General features: G+C 41.6%; 2 protein-coding genes across 2 annotated transcripts; both read left to right on the forward strand.

Annotated features, from left to right (window-relative positions):
- The first annotated feature begins 6,687 nt into the window (after positions 1-6,687).
- On the forward strand, positions 6,688-12,996 carry LOC144705532 (Got1/Sft2-like vescicle transport protein family). The gene is made up of 6 exons (XM_078578270.1): positions 6,688-6,863; positions 7,439-7,492; positions 12,257-12,330; positions 12,515-12,632; positions 12,707-12,765; positions 12,834-12,996. Exons 1-6 carry the CDS (start codon positions 6,729-6,731, stop codon positions 12,910-12,912), a joined length of 519 nt encoding a protein of 172 aa, XP_078434396.1. The 5' UTR covers positions 6,688-6,728; the 3' UTR covers positions 12,913-12,996.
- A 567-nt stretch (positions 12,997-13,563) lies between these two features.
- On the forward strand, positions 13,564-17,358 carry RUS6 (root UVB sensitive protein (Protein of unknown function, DUF647)). Its single transcript, XM_078578386.1, has 13 exons — positions 13,564-14,147; positions 14,542-14,640; positions 14,739-14,852; positions 14,988-15,059; positions 15,152-15,262; positions 15,373-15,492; positions 15,607-15,708; positions 15,799-15,871; positions 15,956-16,039; positions 16,446-16,510; positions 16,608-16,709; positions 16,775-16,972; positions 17,060-17,358. Exons 1-13 carry the CDS (start codon positions 13,809-13,811, stop codon positions 17,120-17,122), a joined length of 1,542 nt encoding a protein of 513 aa, XP_078434512.1. The 5' UTR covers positions 13,564-13,808; the 3' UTR covers positions 17,123-17,358.
- Positions 17,359-23,794: the final 6,436 nt, after the last annotated feature.

Below are 23,794 nucleotides of genomic sequence, written 5' to 3' on the forward strand. Positions count from 1 at the left end.
ACCTAGGAGCAATGTATCTGGTAGTGAAGCTAGTGTGTGAGCAAATTATGATAAAAATACAAATGCACTTCATCGCTGGCAAAAAAAAGCTCGCAGACCTATTGACCAAGTTATTTCCAAAACGAAGGTTCAATAAGCCGAAGTCCAAGATCAGTCTCAGTATGAGCTTGGCATTGCCAATGAGTCTCAACGCAAAGAAAACTCAAATGAGATTCCAGATGCATAATTCATACTTTTAAAGAATCCCCTTACACTAGAAGTTACCCAGATGGCATGCACTGGCAACTATAATATGCATCTTTCATTCCACTGTTCTTATGCTTTTGGGTTATCTTTTCCTACTTTTCTAAGCTCTTATTCTATTCTATTGTTTTATCAGATTATTCTTTGGGAATTTTTGGAGGTAGATCTTTAGACCCTCCTTTGAGAACCCTTTTTTTCACTGTATATTGTTATGACATGTAATGTCCAGTAATACGACCATTTTAACAATCTAGATTTGGAGCTTAGAACCTGATCCTCATATGTACTATAAATTGGGTCATTTTTGTACTTAATGTAATAATGTTTAATCCTCATGGTTCTCTATCTCTCTCTCATCTCCTGCCCTAAAGTGTCTCTCAAATGCTTGTCCATGAATAAGGTGGTCTAGGGTCACTCTATAATCTCTAGCAGATGTTTATTTTTTGTGTGTATCTTTAAAAATGGCCATCAGTGTCATTTTCCTTTCTAAAGAGAGGTAGAGCTCCTGAACTCTCCATAGCTTGGATGGGATCCTATATAGAGCCATAGTCCATATTAAGCATGAAATTCCAAGTGAGCCATAGATCCATAGATTTTCCATGGAGTAATCCTATAATGTATTTTTTAGTTTTTATGGCTTATGTATTTGAACTTATGAAAATATCTAAGCTATACAGAATAACACGACTAGTCTCCTTTAATGACCTGACCACGTAAATATGATCATAAGATCCAACATCTCATTGAACAAGCTTCAAGTGCACCCAACCGTGCACATGAGAACTGGTTGGAACTGGATGCTCTTACTAAAGAATGGCTTTTTAGGTCACAGCCTCCTATGCAATCCCTCCACAGAAACTATTGAATTCAGTCCATCTGATGGTAAATCTCAAGTCACTTTTCTGGTTATGAAGTCAATCAATTTGAAATAGACTGATACGAGTATTTTTTTGATATGCTTCACCTTTCGAATCCATTTGAAATGAATTAGATGATTATCAATCTTTAAAGAACCCTTGTTCTGAAGACATGCCCATGTACAAGATGATCCAATTCATAAATTTATCACAAGGCTTCACTCATAGTTTGATAACTCGAAGAAAGAGAGTACTCCCACCTTTTTCAATGACTTTAAAATGGTGCTACTTGAGGATATGATGTCAGACGTCATCGATGGCGTCGTCTGACGGGTAAGATCACTAAGTGAATGTAACTATGTGATGCGATTGTCCTAGGTGATGCGTACGTGCAGGGGCCGACGAGTGGGTTCCGCCAAATTCTGAGTTCAGAAGTAGACAACCGGTGATGATGACGGTGACCTTTTGACCCTCGTCGGAGCGACGATGGCGACTATGGCGCCGAACGGAAGAATTCTGTAGGGGCGTGCACGTAACGGACGGACTCAACCCATACCTATGAAGACACTCACCACGTAGTTCTCTCTATAATTTTCTCTCACCTCTTCTAACCCGAGCGTGGTAGAGTGCAGTCAAAAATATACTAAAAGAAGTAATATAACACACAAGCAAGGGGAATGACATACCTCGGTGGTAGTGTTGCTCATCGTCAATATCTTCATCGGTGCAGAAACCGGCACGAGCAGAGATGATGGAGTAGTGCACTGAAGTGGAGAGGCAAGGCTCAACAGTTGGCGGAGACGCGGCTCAGGAGAACCATGATATGGGAGCGGAGTCGGAAAGGACGGGGCACAGAGCTCAGGCTGTGGTAGAGATTTGGCGCGGGCAATGGCCCTGGTGCAGAGCAGGTGGTCTCAATGCAGAGCGTCAACCTTAGTGCGAGACGAAGGCCTCGACACGACGCGATGGCCCTAGTGCAAGGCGGCGGCCTCAAGGCTGTCGCAAGGCAGCGGCCTTGTCATGAAACAACAATCTTAGTGCAGAACAGCGGCCTCGACGCAGAGTAGCAGCCGCGTTGCAAGGCGGCTGCCTCGCCACGGAATAACGGCCTCAGAGAGGAGCGGTGATACTAGGTGTGGGATCGACGACCTTGGCATAAGGCAACGGCCTCGGTGCGGGGAATGGCGGCTGATAACACCCTAATTTCTGTCTTTATTTCATGATTTTAGCATGATTTTATGCATTTAAAGAGCTTCAAATTGGGCTGTTATCATATATTTACATGAAAATAATGTTTTCAACTAATCTCTGATTTTTCCATAATTTTATGTTAATTATATGAATTTTTAAGGATTTATTGAAGCTCGAAATAATTATTTTTGAATGAAAATGACATATTTAATATTTTATTTCGACATTTATCAGCATGGGAATGAATCAGGGAATTTTCTAGAATTTTCTAGAATTTTTTACTAATTTTTAGGATTTTCTGGGATTTATTTCAAGAGGAAATGCATTTATTCTAAGAAAAAAAGTATATTTATAATAAAAAAAAGTATTTTTATTATTTTCGAACTTTCAAGGGTCTTTTTGCGAACTTTCGTTGCAAAAAGACCCTAAAAACAGCTCTCGGTCGCCATTGCAGGCGTAAAGATCCAATTTAAAATTTTACAGGGTTTTATTGCAATTTTTAATATATATTTTTAATGTTTTTAGGAGAAATCGGAGGAGAGAGAGTGCACCAGGGGCATATACGCAATTATTTTTGGGCGGCGTCCAAAAGCAATTCCAGGCTTTTTAAGGACTTTTCTGCAAAAAGGAGGATTCAAAATGCGCCAGCCAATGAGAGAGCGACACGTCATTGCGTGTTTAAAAACGAAATTAATAAATAAATCAATTTTAAATCCAATGGATTAAATTTGTTTAAATATGATTTATTAATAACTTTTGATCCTGAAGTCCGATTGAGATGAGTTTTTTATGGATTTGTTTGTCTTGATCCCCTCTTTCTATTTGTATGGTTGGATCATTCAGATACAGCCTACATTGGTAGATAAATATTAAGTACTAAACGGGGGTAAAATGGTGTTTTTTACCATATAACCTAAGTATAAAAGCTAAATTTCAAGAGTGGGAGCTTATTGTTGATGGTTCTCCATCACAGCTGCAAGACAGAGAGGAGCCCCAGCCTAGATCAACATTTTTGGTACTTTTTCCTTTCATTGTATTTAAACTTTTATCCATTTTGAATGAAATAGGTTAAGTTGTTTGTTTCTTCATCTCTATTCTGATCTGAACTTCTAAATCGCTTGGCTTGAGCGGCATGTACAAGCCCTGATTAGGATTGAGAGGAGAAATTGAGGGATTCACCTGGGCATTCAATTGCATTCCAAAAGAAAACTCTAAAAAATTTAGTTTTAATTCTTAGGATACTCAATTACCCCATTTTAGTTCTGAATTATCAACTTGCAAAAATCAACCAAACCCAAATTAAAAATTCCTACCAACCTCTCTAATTGAATTCTTTGATCCATCCAATTGGATCAATTAATTCAATCTAGAGCCCACATTTCTTCCATTCTTCTCACCTCTTCTACCCCCCTTTCTCAATTCTCATCTAATTAGGGTGACTTGATCCTCATTGAAGATCAAATTCACTCTAATTAGGATTAAAACATCAAAAAGATAATCACATTGACCTTCCTACTTGCTTCCCTTGGACGACACTCACACTTATCACTATACATGTTAAGTAGAGTTTTATAAATTTTATTGCATAAGCTAGAATTCACAACGACAAGGGCTAAAAATCCATAATTTTCACCCCTATTTTCGGCTTATCAGCGGCCTTGGTGCAAGGCGACGACCTTAGAGTGGGATGGCGATCTCGTCGTGGAATGATGGCCTGGGCACGGATGACGACCTCAATGTGGAGTAGCGGTCTCAGTACGGGGCGGCGGCCTCGGCACGATGCGGCGGCCTTAGTGCAGGCAGCGGCCTCAGCGCGGGCAGCGGCCTCAACGCGGGAAGACAATCTCGAAGCTGAGTGGCGGGCGCGGTGCGGGGTGGCTGTCACAATCAAAGCGGCAGCCGCAAAGCTGTCGCAGGACGCCAGCCTTGGCGGGAAGCGACAGCCTCGATTGGCGGCAGGCAACGATCAGCACCCGACGACGATTCCATCCTCTCTCTCTGCCCTTCTCCTTCCTTCTTCCTTCTTCTCTTCTTCCTTCTTCTCCTCTCCCTTCTCCTTCCTCACAGTGAGATATGATAACTGAAAAAAAACTTCCACAACAACCAGATCTGAGTGTACATGGTCCATCATGGCCTTATATAGGAGCCATGATGGACCCATTACACAACACATACAGGGGGCCCAATAAGGGACCCCTTTACAACACTTAAAACAAGAAAACAGAGGAAACTAATAAAACAACTCGAGATAAAACGACGGATTAAAACACGACACATAGGTCATTACGAATACGGTGAACTCGTCATGACAAACACAGACATGAAATCAATCGACTGAAAACAGATAATGAAAGCACGAGATACGGGCGTGGACATGCTCTACCCGGGGTATTTAAATCCGGGCGTCTTCACGGATGCTTTGGCGTGCCGGTCGGGCTGGACACAGACCGGCGGTGAGGCTGATGATGGTGATGACGGTTCCGTTGATGATTCGTTGGCTCCGTCGGGAGGCGCTCCATCAGGATAACTAAATGAATTCTTAGAGTGGTCATGAATTTTCCTTGGAAGCCACTGCTTTGGCCGCAATCAACTCAAATCAAACTTGATTACCATAATGAAGCATCAAATGATATATAGATCTAAAAACTGAAACATAGATGGACAAAAAAATCACTTTCAGACGAAACAAGTCTATGATTTCTTGTTTCTTTGAGTGGTCCTCTTAGTTTCTTCAAATTTTTATCTCTAGATGGACCCACCCAATTTTGGGGTGTTGGATCTCTTTTTCTTTCCTCAAACTTGCTACAGTATTGATTTGATATCCATCTCGGATCACTAGAAGGAACACTTAGGAATCAGGAGAGAACAAGCGCATGAGACAGCGTGCGCGGCGGCGCGGCTGGCAGACTCGGGCTCGGGCAGCTCCAGGCCACATCCCCGGGAGAGGCACGGGAGGCGGCCGGGCGGCTGCGGGTGACGCTAGCCACGGGTGAACCACAAACGAGGCAGGCCGACGGACGTGGCGGTGGCCGCGAGCAGGCTATAGTTATGTTCTTGGCTTATTATTTTAGCCAACTAGTTAAGCCAACTAATTGTTATTTGGCTTATTATCTTGAAATAATAATAATATTATTGTGATAACCCACTATGATCTTAGTCTATTGTTAAACAATGATATCCTTCTCTCTCAATATACATACATATTGTGATATTTATCAATTAATGTACACACAATGTGTATCTATTACCATATAGTTATGAACATTGAACATATTTGTTGTGTCGTAAATATCCAAACAATGCTCATTTTAATGCTATAGAGGGAGAGTTTTATGTTTAGTTCGTTGAAGGCTTTACATGACAAGGCACCATAATCAACTTCATAAAAGATGAAAGAAAAAATAATTCATCATCATTTTCTTGTGGCTATGCTGGAGCATCACATTTTCTTTCACAATTGAGGACAACATAATTAAGTTGAGGCACCTCATGGAGGTTCAATCTAGTAGGATCAGGCCATCTTATATCTAAAATATGAGATACCTTTAAAACATATATAAACATTCCCATTTTAAAGTATGTATTACATATTAACTTCTTTGAACATGTTAGGAATGTCATGAGTCTTGACACATTAGAACACCCTTTGTGAAACCAAGGTCTTGCAGCCTTACATAACTAGTACCTGTCATATAAAGATTGTATTCCAATCAAGATCATTTTGTGTGGTTCACTAATCCTGTAAGTAGTGAAATAGTCAAAATACGGAACAAATAACTAGTTCCTGATTTCCAACACCAGTATCCAGTATGGTCATCCAAACCCTGAGATGAAAACGGATGCCAAAGTCGCGGCGGATTACAGTATCTGATGGTACGAAAACCATCCAGTCCAGTCCTCCCAGGATGAATTTTCGTTCCGTTTGGGAAAAAACCGAATTTTCATCCCTCGTCCCGGACGGAAAAAACCATTTGATATTTTTAATATATTAATATAGATTTTTCTAAGTCTTTTAGGGAAATACAGAGGAGAAAGACTCCAAATGGACATATGTATAATTATTTCTTAACGGCGTCAGTTTGCACGCATGAAAAAATAAAGGGACTTTCATGCAAATTGTCATAGGAGGCCACGTGGCTATATCTCAACCGTCGGATACGAATCCAGCGGTTTTTCATCCACATTCGTCCGTTCATCATCCGATACCTCCGGGCGGACGGTTTTTTAGTCTCACGGGACGAAAACCGTCCGGTCCGGTGGTCCCCGGGACGAATTTTCGTCCCGAATTTCGTCCATACCCTTGGACTGGACGAAGTGGATGACGGATGACGAGTTGGATTCCGCCCCGTTCCGTTCTGCTAGACATTGTCGGCTTCTCTGCTATGGCGACCTGGAGTGTGCGTTCTACTGGGCTTGGAGGGGTGAGAGAAGAGGAAGATGGAGCAAATGGGAAGAGTGCTGGAGAGGGCGAAAATGGTGGTGGGAATGGAGGTGGACGAAGAGGCCAACGAGGGGGCAGATAGCTCCTTCTTCGACGATTTCAACCGCCATTGCACCCTGTCGACCAAGCAGGTTTCCTCTAATCCAGCTCCCTGATCCCAATTCCCAGGCTTTTTGTATCTCTTCTTGCCGCTCAGCAAAGGATCTTGTGTTCATAATTTGTGTTTTGATCTCCGTTGATCGGGTGATTGGTCGGCTGCCAGATCTTTTTTCCTGGGTTTTGACCCTTGATCACGTCCGGTTTTGTTTGTTCGTCCGAAGTGAGATTTGGGGTTTTAGTTTCTCAAAAAATGGTTCATCCGGTGGCATCGCTTTCATCTTTTGGGCATCTCCATTCACCGCAGTGGCGGTGTTAAAATGATTAAAGAGTGACACTGTTTATGGTTTTTGAATACCTAGCTAGAACTGCGAGTAAGAAACCCGCTGTATGCTTCATTTGTAAACGTTCTTGGGTGATCGCAAAAAATGTAGCGGAAATATCAGTTTCAATGACTTTAAACGAGGCTTGCAGATGGAAAAAAGTGCAAAATTGGACTGTTTTATGTCTAGTTCGATCCTAAGATGAGGATATTTAATCGTCTTCTATATTTATGATTAGTAAATCTGAGAATGGTTATTATTTTAACCTGTTTCATCTTCTTCTGCAGAGGCTGTATGGCTTTGCTGTATGTTTGTGCGTCGGCTTGGCTTGTACCTTGTTGGTATATCATTAATACCCACCTCTTCTCGTCACTATCTCTTTCTTTCGTGGTCTCCTGCATGTCTTTGTTACCTTTTAGGTTATTACCTGTTGCCAAATTTGTTTGTTTTTATTCATTTTCGGCCGTCGTCAGGATTTCAGCTTGTTTTATTCCCTCCTCATTTCATGAAAGCTCTAGAAGAATACTGCCTCAATAGGTCTATAGTTGTATGGTTTTCATCTATCTTTAGTCAGAAAATCACACCACATAGTAGCGTAGTTGAATGCTAAGGTCATTATAATCTAATAAGAGTGATGATTAAAGAACGGAGCAAATAGGAAGACTAGGAAGAAGCAACGGCTTAGTACTGAAACGGAGAATCACTATAATCCACAGCCCCTGGCCCTCTTCCTTTCTTCCCTATTGCTGTGAGCCCTCTTCCTTTGCCTTATGCAAATGACTCCTATTCCTACAGATCAGTCAAAGTGCATCACTCTTCTTACTTCTAGATGGTCCTCATCAACCATTTCACTCTCCATCGTTGGGGACTCCTTTTTTCTTCTCTCATTCTCTGTTTTCTCTTAGTTATCTCAGGAACCATTTCGACAAATTCTAACTCCCATTTCTTTACATTTGAACCACCATTACTTCAGAGGTTTAATACGGCCAGCAGGGCCATATCAAAATGCCTGGAATTTTGCATTGATCATTTTTAGAGAGATATGGATGAATGGTAGTTGTTGTAGGTTTCACATGGTATTCTAGTAAGACTCCTGAAATAAGCGGGAATCTCAGAATCACTCTGTATCATTGTTTTCCTTCAAATCTATCTTCATTTCCATCTCTGTCTGCATACCTTTCATGGTAAAAATAAATAAGAATACATCTGGAGTCAGTTTGAACGGAGGTTTGGTGTACCAACGAGTAGAAGTGCATAAAGTGCGTACTCTATATTCACTAGGATAAATCATAAGCTGAAATCTGAGTGGCATTTGGATGATTCTCTGCCTACCTGGACATCAAAACTCAGGGGAAATGCTTTGTAAAAAACTTCCGAGATGGAAGTTCAAGATCAGGTCGTGCATCACTTCCTCTCAATCCATTGAGCTACAGAGATGAAATTGAAGAGGGCATCAGCCACCATATTGAACTTTTTCTCTTTACAATGGATGATGAACTGATAGCTCATGAGCCTGGATAAGAGATGGTGGTACTTGCCCTGTACCTCGTGCTGCTCTAGGAGACGCTTCAAGCAATGATATCTGTCAGGATGAGGAAAGGCAGATAAATGGGATAATGATGCCTCTTACTGACAGCCAACGCAACTGCCATCAAGTTCTGCTCACATGCTGAATGTGATCGTGCCATCAGAGATAAAGGTTGGCTGGAATAAGGATTGGGATGGTCCTGCTGCATGAGGATCATGCCCAAATCTGATCCTCCCAACTCGAGTATGGATGTCTGAGAAAATCAAGTAGCATGATTACCAGTGTGGAGGACAGAGTGCGCTTCAGTGCTTCAAAGGACCAAGCTTCAGTGCTTCAAATCCATCTTCAGTGCTTCTGTACTTCAGTGCTTCTAAGTAATTGTGTCAGGGCTAAGCGACGGTGGCACATCCAGCCAGGAAGTACCTTTAGTACATGGCTGATAAGATCCAAGAACAAAACAGTTCAAATAGGCACTTCTTGTGCCGGCAAGAATCAAATATGGAAATTCGGATCAAGAACCAAGTGAAATGAAATAGAGTTCCACCAGTGGTGGTAATCGTTGCATACAAATGAAGAAATGAAAGATGAGCGAACCAGGATCTCTCTATCCCTCTGGACGCAGGCCTCTCCTGCTGACAGGCCTCGTGGACTTCTTTAAGAGAATAAACTTGTCCTCCCCGTGCTGCGCTTCTCCTTTATTTATAGCCTCATTGACTCTATCAGAGTCCACGAGCTGACGTGGACTTTCCGAAGTGGTTAACTCTTCTTCTTTTATGCCTTTTAGTACACGGAAACCTGATACCCCAGAAAATTTTGAGCATTCTGCAGCATTGGTCAATCTTGAATTGCCTTGATCTGAATCACATCCTTGGATACCCCTTCAGCTAAAATCTGGTGCCCCAAGTACGGCTGATTTCTCTGACCTAAGAAGGATTTCTTGGCAATGAGGTGCAAAGTATGCTTACCAAAAATCTGCAATGCCTGTCGTAGCTGTTGTGTATGCTCCTTGTTTTAACAGCTGTAAACAAAGATGTAGTTGAAGAAGACTAGAATGAACTTCCGGAGGAAGAGCTTGAAAATTTGATTCATGAGTGCCTTAAAGATTTCTGGGGCATTGCATAACCCCCGAACGGCATCACCATATCTTAATAGTGACCTCGATGTGCATGGAATGCAGTCTCCTCGATGTCTGCATCATGCATTCATATCTGATGATAGCCTGATTGCAGGTCGAGCTTTAGGAACACTGCCATGTGGAGAACTTCTTCAAGGAGCTTGTCTACCGATAGAATGGGAAATGGTTTGGGACGGTTGCCTTGTTTAGGGCTCAGCAGCTGACATAATCACCAGGCACCTTCCTTCATCGTGGCCAGCGGTGTGGAACTCAAAAAAGAGTTCTACGATGGTCTGATGGCGGATGCAAGTTTCTCACTCACCAGCTTTTCCAATTAATCATTTTGAAAGGGAGAATAACTATAAAGGCGACAACGCACTGGACTCAAACCTGGGAGGACGATTTGATGGTCGAGAGGCCATGGTGGTGACAGGGCTCTACGAGTGGTGAACACATTTGGGCAAAAATTCTGAAGTTTTGTTAATGCTGGGTTGGGCCCCATAGTCTGACTGGGTCTCACCGATGGGCAGGGACCAGTAGAGGGTGTGCAGACCCGTGATAGGTGTATGAATCTTCTGTCAGCCCCTCGGAGTGTGTAATGAATGCATTTGGCTGGAGTCTGTATTCCCTTTGAGGGTGTACCTTACCCCATCCACTCAGAATCAGAAGAGCAGTTGATCCCAGTGAGTGTGGGTCTACCCCTACATGTTTTGCCACCCAGGACCCAAAATGTCATGGATCCAGAGAACTCTCCAGAAGGAAATCCACAGTGATCCTGTAATCCTGAATTAAAATGGAGATATTTTGGCAGACCTTGGTGTTGCGGGTACAATGCCTGTCCCCCAGCCTGTTGAAATAGACCACTGTCGCTTCAAAGTCACATCTCAGTTCTGTAGCAAAAATTCGACAGATGAAGTTGTCTGCCAGCCCATATCGGCCAGCACAATCACCTTGCATGCCTGAATTGTGCTGGTCAGCTGGTGAGCCTGCCATCTTGAGGGAGTTCCCAGAACTGAACCAGCGACATGTATGCCAACGATAAATGTGTGCCTGTCCCATTACCATGATTATCTGCCCAATAGCAAGATTCTCAGTCTGAGTTTTCTGAGTCATACCCTTTGGCAACTACATGTAGACAGAGTTCTTTACTGCACCGGTGTCCCAGGGAAAAACTTCTCATTGTACCGGCAATAATCTTGGATATTTCGGTCTGCGCATTAGCCATCGAAGAGCTTCGTCTACTTCTGAGGTCCTAAGGGTTTACTGCTGCTTGGGGGCCGTGCCCACCCCCTCCTTGGGCTTGGCACAAATGACCTCTGCTCGAATCTTGGGTCGGAGTGCTGTAAAGAGTGCATTCGTAGGCGTCTCCTCCGGCACATTCAGTAGAGCTCTGATGATTTCCACAAAGGTGCCAACTAATTCATCGGTGGTGCCTGTTTGCTGATACTGGTAAAGGTAGCAGTAGGCTTCCCTGGGCTTGATGCAAAAGTTCTGGAAAAACTGGGTTTGGAAGTCATCCCAATTGCCGAAGCCTGCACAGTCCTCTTCAAAAGAGAACCACTTCCCCATAGGTTCCTCCAGCTAAGTAGAAGTCACCATCAGGTGCTCCTCGTCACTCGTCATCCATCAGATATAGTTCCGGATCATCCCGGATGTGGACGATGGACGGGACGGGACGAATTTCGTCCCGTCCGACGTCCGGATTCAGCGCAGGGACGAAGGACGGGACGAATTTTCATCCGACGGTTAGAAAACCGTCCTGTCCAGTCCTCCTGGGACGAACTTTCGTCCCATCCAGTCCTGCTGGGACGAGTTTTCGTCCCGTCCCTCGTCCCGGACGAAAAAAACCCATATTATATTTTTAATAATATTAATATAGATTTTTCTAAGTTTTTTAGGGAATTACGGAGGAGAGAGAATGCGAAGCGTCCGTTTGCACGCACGTAAAAAAACAGGAACTTTGATGCAAATTGTCACTGTGAGGCCACGTGGCTACATCTCAACCGTCGGATGTGAATCCAGCGGTTTTCCGTCCAGATTCGTCCGTCCAACGTCCGAGACCTCCAAACGGACAGTTTTTTCCGTCCGTATCTTTGGACGGGACGATTTTTTCATAATGGGACGAAAAAATCGTCCCGTACGCGTCCCTGCACTATACCACCAGATTTCTTTGGAAGTATTTTTCCACCTTGCATATCCATTGCTCTAATTGGTATATTAGATTTTCTAATATTGTGAGATTCAAATACATTTTTGTGATCAAAATAGCATCGGCTTAAGCTGACTGAGCATCAGACTGTAAACGTGAACAGCCAAATTATTTTCTAGATTTTTGTTTTTGTATCAGTGTTACTGAATAGTCGCCCCCTCATTTCTTCATTTTTTTAAATTTACTGGTTCCTTTGGTATCTGTTTTATTGAAATTATATCCAAGGATGACGTTTTTTTTGTTCTGTATTGCAGTCGATGCTTGTTTTCTTTAACCCGGTCAAATTTGGGATAACGTTCACGTTTGGCAATCTCTGTGCACTCGGAAGGTCTGTTCTTTTTTCCGAAGTCTTCTAACCTCTAATTGGAAGGAGATTAATCAATAACATTCCAAATCGGAAAGAATATGTCAACTTGAGTCAGCTAGATGTTCCTACAATCAATCGTATTCTATTAATGAAAGCTAGAAAAGTCCAAATTTTCTTCACCCTCTTATAATTGCTATAATGACAGCACCGCCTTCCTCATCGGGCCGAAGCGTCAAGTGGTCATGATGCTTGACCCAGTCAGAATCTATGCCTCAGCCATTTATCTCGCCAGCCTTATAATCGCCTTGTTCTGCGCCTTTTATGTAAAGTCAAACTTCACAGCAAATTCCATTATTTTTTATTTTTACAAGATGATGGGTATAATTTCCGTGGGCAGGTCCACAACAAGGCGCTCACGCTCTTGGCCGTCATCTTGGAATTTGCAGCCCTCGTCTGGTAACTCAGAGATGTATATAATTTTTTATAAAAAAAATTGTTAAAATTTGAAACCGTTTTCTTTTCAGGTATAGTCTCAGTTACATTCCGTTTGCACGGTCAATGGTGAGTAAGGCATTCGTGGCTTGCTTTGACACAGAGTTCTGAGGCGCAGATAAGACTGTTCAAATTTGATTCATGTACATTAATGCTTGCCCAACTGCAATAAACCCCCAAAATGTTATTTAATTACTCCCATATGAAAAACCGCCCTCGAGAGACGGAAAGACGAGGTGCAGACACGTGAAAAATTCAAACCGCACCGCACAACGAAGACACGTGGTAGAACAATCAGAAAAACACGAGAGACAGAAAGACGAGGTGAAGACATAAGAAAAATTCAAACCGCACAGCACAACGACGACACAAGGTAGAACAATCCGAAAATCACGAGAGACAGAGAGACGAGGCGAAGACCTACAAAAAATTCAAACCGCACCGCACAACGACGTGCCGAGAAACACTAAGCCAGAGCCATAATCAGTTGGGGACGGCACACTCTATTCGTCATCGTCATCGTCATCGTAGTTGGGAATGGGGCCCACACGCCAGGTCAGCACCACTGTAGGCCACAAGAAAAGAGGGGCGGTGGGGCCCACAATTCCACGTGGCGGGCCAAGATATGGATCGCCAGCCACGAGTCCGGATTCAGCTCAATCCGATTCGTCACCCGCACGTGACCGCGATCCGAGCGTTGACCCAACGGCCGGCGGTCAACGCTATTTTAAACGAATAAATATAGGCGTATAAACAGGTGATCGTCAGTTCTTGAGCAGGGCGACGGATCGAAGACGCGAATCTCGATCGATCTTGGCGAATTGCGGGGGTGGAATCTTTGCGCAGGTGGCAGGAATGTGGATTCTGTGAGCAGATCTCGCGGAAAATTGAAGATTGAAGCGGGCGGAGAACACAAAGCTCATGGCCATGGCGTCGCTGTCGGGCGCCCCCACCACCAGCAACCCTAGCCGGTTATAAAAGAGGGCCGTGGATTTCGTTCTCCGCCGATGGCGCCGATCAGCTTCAAGAATTCGCCGCCGGCCGCTCAGGACGCGAGGATGTTGGTGAGGGAGGCGATGCGCGCGTCGGCCGCTGCCACGCTCGCGTCGGCGCCGCCGCTGACGGCGTCGCCGCTGTCGACGATGGCGGAGAAGGCCAGCGAGGCGGGGGAGCTTCGGTTGTTGCACGGCCGGCGGGAGCCTGATTTGGCGAGGGTTGTGTGCTTGGAGGAGGTCGACGGGAAGAAGTGGAAGTACGTCGCCGTGGAAGAGGGATCTGGCAAGCAGAGAAGAGGGGCTTCCGTTAGGGCTGTCCCCGTTCAGCATTCGCCCATGGCTCCTGTCGATGTGAGTCCGGTCGTCGATTTCGAGCTGGTTTTTGAGTTTTTTTTTTTAAATTCAATTTCGTTTTCAAATTCAACGGGCTAGTCTCGTCTCGTCTTCCTAATGTTATGCTATGCGCGTTTGATCAGACCATATTTCAAACCATAATCCATCTGCTGAATTTCTCCCGCATCATGATCTAATGGTTGCCCTATTTCTAACAATAAATTGAGGAATTATCCTTTTTACTCATTTGGTTTCTGACCATATTTCACGTCATTATTATTAAAGTTTCTTGATAAGTTTTTGTTTTTTTTTGCTGACCGGCATCTCCACCGAAGATCCATGTTTTTTTTGGGCCAAAACTTGGGAATTATCCTGCCGAAGTCTTTATCCTCATGGGTAAAACGTTCTGCAGGAGCTCGTATCCTTCATAAGGTCATACGTGGTCCCTGAAGGGTTCCCTCACAGCGTCACGCCTTCATATGTGCCATACATGACATGGAGAGCGTTGAAAGTAAGAACATACTTATCTCTTATCTGGGTTCTACAATTCGGTAATTTCTTGATTACCGTATTAACCGCTATTTAATATCGTATTGTGCATGTTCTCAGTATTTTTTTGGGGGAGCGATGAGCGTCTTTACCACTCAGTCACTTCTCAACTCCGTTGGGATTTCCAGGAACACAGCAGCTTCAGGCGCTGTGGCCATTAACTGGGTTTTGAAGGTATGAGGAATTCTCTCAGTTTAATAAGGGGAAGCGAATTTCTCATTGAACTTATTTGTTTACAATTCTGAAGACGTGAACTTATGTATTTATAATATATTTTCCTGTTTCTTTAAAAAAAAAAAATTCCTGTAGGATGGAGCTGGCCGCGTTGGGAAAATGCTCTTTGCCCGCCAGGGGAAAAAATTTGACTACGACTTAAAGCAGGCAGAGCCTAGCCCCAAAATTTTTAATTTTTTTTTTTTTCAAATTTATCCATTCATTAAAATTTTGAACGAATTTTGGGGAATTTTCTTCAGCTTCGATTCGCCGGTGATCTTCTGATGGAAATAGGCGCAGGAGTAGAGCTGGTGACTGCCGCCGCGCCTCATCTCTTCTTACCCCTGGCTTGTGCGGCCAACGTGGCAAAGGTGGGACCCATTTGCCAAAATATTTTTTTTGAAGGAACCCATTGGCAATAACAACAAATATTTGTAGTTAGAAACTCTTATATGTATATTTGGACTTTTTCCTGATGCAGAACGTTGCAGCTGTGACCTCCACCTCTACTCGCACCCCAATATATAAAGCATATGCTAAGGGTGAGAACATTGGGGATGTAACTGCTAAAGGCGAGTGTGTTGCAAACATTGCTGATTTGGTATGACATAACAATATATTATTTATTCCTGATTTATAATCATGAAATCATGCTTTATGATAATTTCTAGAACCAAATTATTCTGATTATATTCTCACTGTTTTACCCTCAAAGCTTGGTACTGGGTTGAGCATACTAATCTCAAAGAAGAAGCCATCTCTGGCAATGTCCTTTGCTCTGCTGTCGTGTGGGTATCTATTCAGCTCATATCAGGAGGTCCGTCTCGATCTGAAATCTGCTCTTAATTGTAAATCTAAGGTGACTATTTCCATTTTCAAGTTGCATTAAATTTTATTCTTCACGTAGGTGAAATCCGTGGTGCTGAACACCTTGAACAGGGCAAGATTCTCTGTAGCAGTCGAATCATATCTTAAGACTGGTTGGTTGACTACTATCCATGAAACATTTCTCTTTTTCTTCTAAACTCTGTCTCCTCATGGCTGTGATCTCATGTGTTTGGCAGGTCTTGTGCCCTCATTGGTGGAAGGGAACTACAAAGAACATATTTTTGATCCACCGTGGGCTAAAAATACCCCAGTTGTTTTGGGTAAGCGAGGAATAGTTAAAGATAAATGTTATGGTCAATGGTTTTTTATTATTTGTGGTATTTATGTTAAGGTAAATTGCGTTTTGTTAGTTCTAATTAATGTAAAGTGTTATTGGGGTTCAAGAAGTAACTTATAATATCAATTATATAACTGTCGTAACGTAATTTAGATTCAGAAAAGTTGTTCTGTTTATCTCAATGGCCATCCTATATTTGTTGGTGTTGTTTATAATGACCAATGAATCAAGAGTTTTAAATTTAATCAACTCTATAAAGTTTGTATTATTTACTGTATCTTCTAAAAAATTGAAGCTTGTGTAAATATTTATCGGCCTATATAGCAAGGTGAAATATTTGCCTGGGTTTTTTTAAAACTTCAATTCAACGAACTAAGGCCAAGCCACAGGCTCAAGATTTGGCGAGGCCTTCCAGGATGCTGACTCATTTCTCCAAGTGAGGCCCCTGTTCGAGGTAATAGACACAGGCAATCGGCAAATTTGCACATCTAGTGCTTCTTTAAGGCAAATAATAACACTCGATCTCTTTCAATTTTTCTTATTTTTTCCAGGAAGAGCGATATATTATCACATACAATCCAACAAAAAATAAGGTATATGCATTACTCAAGGACAAAGCTGAGTCCGACGACATCCTGAAAGCTGCATTCCACGTAAGCCTGAACTTTGGTCGATTTTCATGCTCCAATTAAGAAACTCAATTTCAGCTTTTCGGCAGGCCCACGTTCTTCATTTCATTTTCTCATCAAATTCAAAGCAAGCACTGAAGAAGAAAAGCAAGCAAGGTAGATCAGAGAGACTGGAAGCCTTCTCGAGCACACCCAGTTCAATTTTCGATCTCAACTCTCATATTAGTGAGTCTTGTGACATCGTGTCGACTGTGTACGAAAATTTCAAGGGGAAGGCGGCTGAACAGGTGAATACTATGAAAACAAACTGAAGTTCTTGTTTGATTCTCTGGTTGACTTTTTTTTCACCTTTTTTGGGTGTATTTCCTGTGCAGGGATGGGTCATGTCTGAATCCTTGTTGAACCCTGGAAGAGCAAGACTACTTGTCAGAACATAGCAGGGAATTTCAGCGACTCGGTGTTCAAAGAGATTTCTTTATGTCAATATTTTGTGTTAATGTTTTATGCTTGTTTCTCAGTGGGAGCTCTTTTTCTCTCGCCTTTTTTTCTCTGTATGTTTCATCAAAGCCGATGAAGAGCTGAGAAATTTTGGTTCTGAAGATTAGTTTGATGTGGGCAGATTCATGTTCTCAAAACTTTTTGGTTTGGGCTATTTTCTTGAGAAAAAGGTTGATTTTTGGTGTAAAGGCCACAGTGAAGAGAATGGATGGCCTTATGATCAGCAAAGTTGGTGAATGAAATCTGTAAATAGGAATTGATGTGGCAGGTCTGGTCTGGGTTTTATCAAAGACCTAAACCTTACCTAAAGTTAGATTCAGTTTTGGTCCATTCTGGTAAGGTTGACTAGTCAACGTGACACTCAAAGTAGAAAACATAAGTTAGTGGTTATGCTGCATATTAACATGAGGTGCTTTAGAACCGCTGGTAATGAATACCCCTTTGCCTTCCTTCCATTCTTTTCCTCTCTATCTCAATTTGACTCTCTTGGTCTTTCTTCCTCCACACTTCCCTTCCTTTGGGGTGAATAGAGAAAGAAGAAATGTTCAATTGTAGAGGAGGGTTTGATGGGTTCTTGCAACCCACCTTAAAAGAAGAATTCATCTTCATCAAGTATACTGCAGCTGTGTTGAGATCAATAGAAATTGCTCCGATGTGTTGGATTTAATATTTTTAGAATCTTTTTAAAAAGTGTTATATAAATATCTGATCATTTATTATTGGTTCAGTTTGACCCATGGACCTAAACCTACCTGCCCAATCAGTCCAACCTCAAATGGAGAACCTACAGTCCCGGTTTTGCCGGTTTGACCGGTCCTCAGTCTTAAATCTCCAACCCTACAAGTAAAGACATCTGCTCTTTTTTGTTTTTTGTTATAATTTATTGTGTCTGTTTTTTAGCAACATTCTTCTGAAATCTGGCCTTCGCATTGGGTGATTCAGTATGATGCAAATCTTTATGTTGAGAAAGACAAATGTATACGCATTCACATATAGATGTAATCAAGGAGTGATGGGCGGATAAGGATCTATCTTAATAGAATGGGAAGACATTGATAGATATATCGAGGCAGTTCCTATCTTTTAGGATTTTGGGCAATTTTTGTTCCTATTCTTTTTCCTTGTTTTGGCATTAGGTTTTGGAGGTTTCCTATTGAGCTTTTTCATAGATCAAGGAGTCTTTTCCCTCTTCTTGACAGTGTTACCACGAGGATGTGACGAGGAACATGATGAACACCTTGGGTATTATCCTTGTGTTGTTTTATTGATAATCATTAATATCTCCTGGATTTGTTTGTCTACATTTTATTCTGCAATTGTTTATAGATGGTTTCACATCATCATTGAAAAAAGGAGAAAGAACATGAGTTGAAAAAAGACGATAGAATGATTTATGAATATATTAAGATAAAAATAGACAGGAAAATGCTACATCTAACTGGACAATAATTTAGGTAAATAAATAGGATAATTGGCCAGATGAAAAGATGATAGATGGACTGCTGGTACACAAACATATGGAAATTATATAAATGGATATATGTTTACCGATTCAATTAGTACAGAAAATAGATTAAGGTAGATGTAAGCATTTACATAGGTTGATAGTGAAATATATTTATATAGACTGGATGAGACTACGTAGTAAGAGTGAGGGGGGTTGAGGGGGGGAGAGATAGAGAGGGAGAGGGATGTTGGATTTATATCCTACGAATGGTCTAAGAGGGGGGGGTGAATTAGACCAATCCCTCTTTCCTAATTTACTTATTGTACTATTTTTTTTTTAATATCTAATTATCTAGAGGGAAGAGGTGGACACCCAGAATTTTTATACAGGTTAGGGCTAATCCCTTACTCCTGTCCCGGGGTATCCAACCGGAGTTATAATATGTCCCTAACCAAGTTTATAGCCCCCCAAGCTAAAACAGCCTGGTAATAGGGATACACGGATACCTCCTATCTAGAAAATTGAAAAACAAGAATGTCCTTGAACCCCCTTAGCTCCTTTTAAGGAATCCTTGCTTTCACTTCTTCTCCACTGGACCACTCAAGTCCTTCCCAGCTTCCAAAAATCGCCTTTAGTTGAGGTAGTAGTTCTAGTCTCACAAATGCTGTAAGAACTCTTGAAATGATTCAAACAAAATGTCTTCCACGTTCCTGAGAAGTTAGCTAAGAAACAATACCAATCTCAACAAGAAATTTTCACTTCTGCACCAGAATTATATTCTCTAAATTCGGATCAAGTTAACCCAGAATTTAGGATTAGCTTTAGGACAATAAGATTTTCAAGGTAAGGATATTGAAATTCACAATAGTTGAAATATTCAACAATCACTGTCTTAAAGTTCAATATGAGATAAAGGAGTTGTAAGACACAGATTCAACAGTCAAGAGTTTTAATACTCAGTTCAAATTTCTGAAAATTGAAATTGTAAAATTTCAAAGTAATGATTTTATCTTTTGATTTCAAATACAAGGATGTTAAAATCTGCAGAATCAACAGTTATTTTAGAAGTCAATTTTGAGATTCAGAGATTTTAAAGAGAAAGTTTAACAGTTATGACTGTAGGATTTTCTTTGCAATTCAGAGATTTCAAACTGAAATTTTAAACAGTAATGAAGATAGTATTTGATTCCCACTTCAGAAATTTAAGATGAATTTTTAACAGTTATCAATGTAGGATATGAAATCACACTTCAGAGAGATAACAAAAATTTCAACAGATCTCACTATAAGATTTGATTCTCAGTTTAAAGAATTTAATATTCAATTTAAAATTCAATCTCTGAACTGTCGATCTGAATTTTTGTTCTCTTGAAAAACGATTTAAAAACGATGTTCAGAGATTTTGATTTTAGAAACAATGTTCTGAAATTTTATTTTAAAAACGATGTTCAGAGATTTCGATTTTAGAAATAGTGTCCTGAATTTCAATTTTTCAATAGACTGATGAATCAAATGATTTAGAAAAGAATAAACAAAAAATGAATTTCGTTTTTCAGCAGACAAATGAATCTCAATTTTCCACAGATGGAGAGATGAGCGATTTTGAAAAACTATAACAGAACAATTTCGATTTTCAAAAAGACAGAGAGATGAGATGAACGATTTTGAAAATCAATAATAAAGCAGTTTCGATTTTCAAAAAGACAGAGAGATGAGATGAACGATTTTGAAAATCAATAACAAAGCAGTTTAGATTTTCAAAAAGACAGAGAGATGAGATGAACGATTTTGAAAGATCAATAACAGAGCAGTTTCGATTTTCAAAAACACAGAGAGAGAGATGAACAATTTTGAAAGATGATGACAGAAGAAAGAAAAGAAAAACGAGCCTGATTATCAGCTTGAGAAATCTGATCTTTGGAGCTGTACTGGAGATTGATCTATCTTCCTTGTCGATTTCTTGTAAACCTTTTTCTTCACCAACAGACTTTCTCTATTTCTGGACTCTTATTTCTTGCGTTCAGCCTGCAATTTTCTTTCCAACCCGATGCATCTTTCATCCCCTCTTCTCCCTTTTTATTTTACCTCTTTTCTATGCTCACGTTCAAAGGCATTTTTCATTTTACCAAAATGTCCTTGTAACTTTCATCATAACAAAATAAAAACATACATTTTGTTATCTCTTCTCAGTTTATTTTGAAATTCATAAAAACATATAATCTAAAATCTTCAAGGGAGAGATGGTTAGAGAGATAGTGGAAGAGATGATTAGAGAGAGGAAGAGGGAGAGATGGTTAGGGAGACAGAGAGGGAGAGATGGATAAGATAGAGAAGGGTGTGCGGTGCTAAAATTCGCACCAACTGTGTGAATTTTTGCACGCACCAGAAGCTCCGTGCGATGTGCGTTGCAGATTTGTGCGGAAATCTGCACCGCACATCGCACAAATTCGCACAGCTCATTGTCGACGGGCCAGGGCGGCTCCACCACGTCGCCCAGACAAGGGCGCCGGCGAAGGAAGAAACTGCCGCCAGTGGCCACTCCGGCCACCACCCCAGGTCCTCGCCTGCAGATCTTGTTTCTGGCATAGGGGGTGGAGGAAGCAGAGTTGGGCAGGGCGGGGGTGCGAGCGGCAGAGGGAGGGGCTCTTCATCTCCGTTTTTTGAGGGGGGGGGGGAGGAACGGCGCAGTGGGGAGGGGGGGCCACGGGCGGAGGAGGGGTGGAGAGAGCCCCAGTCGTCAGCGAGAGAGGGCGGGGGCAGAGGGAGGGTAGGGGTGTGTGGACAGCTGGGGAAGGCGGGCCAGGGGCACGGAGGGGTGGAGAGAGGGCGGCGGGGAGGGGGGGAGGGGCTTCGATATAACCACACCATCGCAACAATCGCACCCCACAGACCCATGTGTGGTGTGCGGTGGGTTGTGCATAAATCGTGTGCGGTGCAATGTGTGAATTCCGCAACGCACCACACATTCGCACGATCGCCCGTTCGCTCGCACGAACAGACCTTCCCTGGGATAAGAGATAAGGGGAAGGAGATATAGGGAGAGATAAAAAGGGGAGAGAGGGGATAGAGGGGATAGAGAGGAAGATATGGATATAGAGGGGGGAAGAGATAGAGACAGAAAAGAGGGAGGGGGGGAGAAAAAGAGAGAAAATGGAGGGAGAGAGAGAGAGAGAGGAGGGAAAAATGGAGAGATGGAGATGTAGATAGAGACGGAGAGATGTAGAGAGAGAGAGGGAGATGTAAATAGAGAGGGAGAGATGTAAAGAGAGAGGGAGAGATGTAAAGAGAGAGGGGGAGATGTAGAGAGAGAGGGAGAGATGTAAGGAGAGAGGGGGAGATGTAGAGAGAGGAAGAGATGCAGAGAGAGAGGGAGAGATGCAGAGAGAGAGGGAGAGATGGAGAGAGAGAGGGAGAGATGCAGAGAGAGAGGGAGAGATGGAGAGAGAGGGAGAGATGTAGAGAGAGAGGGATAGATGTAGGTAGAGAGAGAGGGAGTAGTGTTCAGCCGTCCCGATACCGATATCGGATGACGGTATCTAGACGAATGCTGTATCAGATACCGGAAAGGGAATTTCTGGTATCCATTTTTTCCGATATCCAGATATCGGATATTGGTTGCTATAGTGATGGTATCTGATATCGATATCCGTCTCGATGTGGTCATCTACGTCCATATTAGGGGGGGGGATGACGCATAAGTTTTCGATGTTAGATATCGAATTCCGATATCCAACATGGAAAACAGTACTTCAATTATTTTTTATTCGAAACTTTTGTATCTCTTTCGTTTCGAAAGTTTTTAATCGAAAATACACAAAATTGAAGGTCTGGCGGTCGGTGGACGGCGGACGGCGGCATTGGTGGACGGTAGCATTGGCGAACGCCGGCATCGGCGGACGGCAGCAAAGGCGGAACTGGCAGACGGTGGTAAGTTCTTCTTCCCATTCTTCCCCTTCACCCTGAAAGTCAATTTTTCTTCTTTTTCCGCTATTTCTCATCTTCTTCTTCTTACGCCAATTCTCAATTCTCATTTCCTTGTGTTCATTAAAATGTTGAAATTTCCAGTCTGGTTGCATGTATTCAAATATTTTATTAAAATTTAAAGTATATGTAGTTTTAAATTGTTTTTATCTTCCTCAATTCTAGTTTTAACCATTTCGTTTTTTGATATCTTGTGACAATAAGCATGTTATTTAGAGGACTATGTGCATTCGTGTTTTAATCTTCGTTGAAGATGGTGTTTAATTCATCTGCTGGATTTTATATCTCAGTTTGTTTTTTTTAATTCATCTTTGATTTTAACTGTTGTATGTTCTTTACCCATTATGCTAAGTTTTCTAGTTGAAGAGAGTTGTATATACATGGGAATGCATGTTATTTTTGTATTTCAATTTCTTCCTATATCTCTAACTTTCTCTCTGTCATTCTCACTCTTTATCTTTCTCTTTATCTATTATTCTGTCTCCCTTTCTAGTGCTTGTCCAACCGATATCCAGTATGGACTGAAAAAAATTATGATATCCATATCATTCAATGATTTATTTAAATCTAACGACTTACGTTTTAATATGTTATCAACCTCGATTAATATATACAGTGTAATATTTTTATTTTCTTCCATATGGGATAATAGGATTTGCAGTTCACATTAAAATTCGAATCCTGTTAACCCATATGGAAGATATTCGAAATCGTGCCCTGTATATATTAAACAAGGTATAATATATATTAAATGAAATAATAATATTTTAATAAATTTTTGTTATCTTATAAGCCGGTTATATATATAATATCTTTATGATATTAATACTTCGTCTAATAAATACAGCCCGAAATTTATTTTATTTTCCATAGTAAAGTATTCAGAGTTTGTTAAACTTGGAATCCTGCTGTTATCCCATATGGAAGAAAAAAAGTTCGACTTGTATATATTTAACATGCCAATAAATAAATTAAAAAGCTCTAAATACCCTCTACCGCTAGGTGATTCGTCTAACCGCTCATTACTAATGAATAACATATATTTTTATAAAACCCCTCTTGTTGGATATCGAAATCCGATATCCAACACCTATACCCGATATCGTCATCCTCCCCCCTGAGACGGAGGCGGATGACGACATCGAGTCGGATATCGACACTGTAGCAACCGATATCTGATACC

This window comes from Wolffia australiana, chromosome 7 (genome assembly GCF_029677425.1).
Source record: "Wolffia australiana isolate 7733 chromosome 7, ASM2967742v1".
NCBI lineage: Eukaryota > Viridiplantae > Streptophyta > Magnoliopsida > Alismatales > Araceae > Wolffia > Wolffia australiana.

Excerpts from the sequence above, each read along its gene's own strand:
- RUS6 (XM_078578386.1), top strand. The coding sequence starts at position 13,809 with ATGGCGCCGATCAGCTTCAAGAATTCGCCGCCGGCCGCTCAGGACGCG. Across the intron at positions 14,641-14,738 it reads TGACATGGAGAGCGTTGAAA|TATTTTTTTGGGGGAGCGAT; the intron begins GTAAGAACATAC and ends GCATGTTCTCAG. Across the intron at positions 15,263-15,372 it reads GTGCGGCCAACGTGGCAAAG|AACGTTGCAGCTGTGACCTC; the intron begins GTGGGACCCATT and ends TTCCTGATGCAG.
- LOC144705532 (XM_078578270.1), top strand. The coding sequence starts at position 6,729 with ATGGAGCAAATGGGAAGAGTGCTGGAGAGGGCGAAAATGGTGGTGGGA. Across the intron at positions 6,864-7,438 it reads GCACCCTGTCGACCAAGCAG|AGGCTGTATGGCTTTGCTGT; the intron begins GTTTCCTCTAAT and ends CTTCTTCTGCAG. Across the intron at positions 7,493-12,256 it reads GCTTGGCTTGTACCTTGTTG|TCGATGCTTGTTTTCTTTAA; the intron begins GTATATCATTAA and ends TCTGTATTGCAG.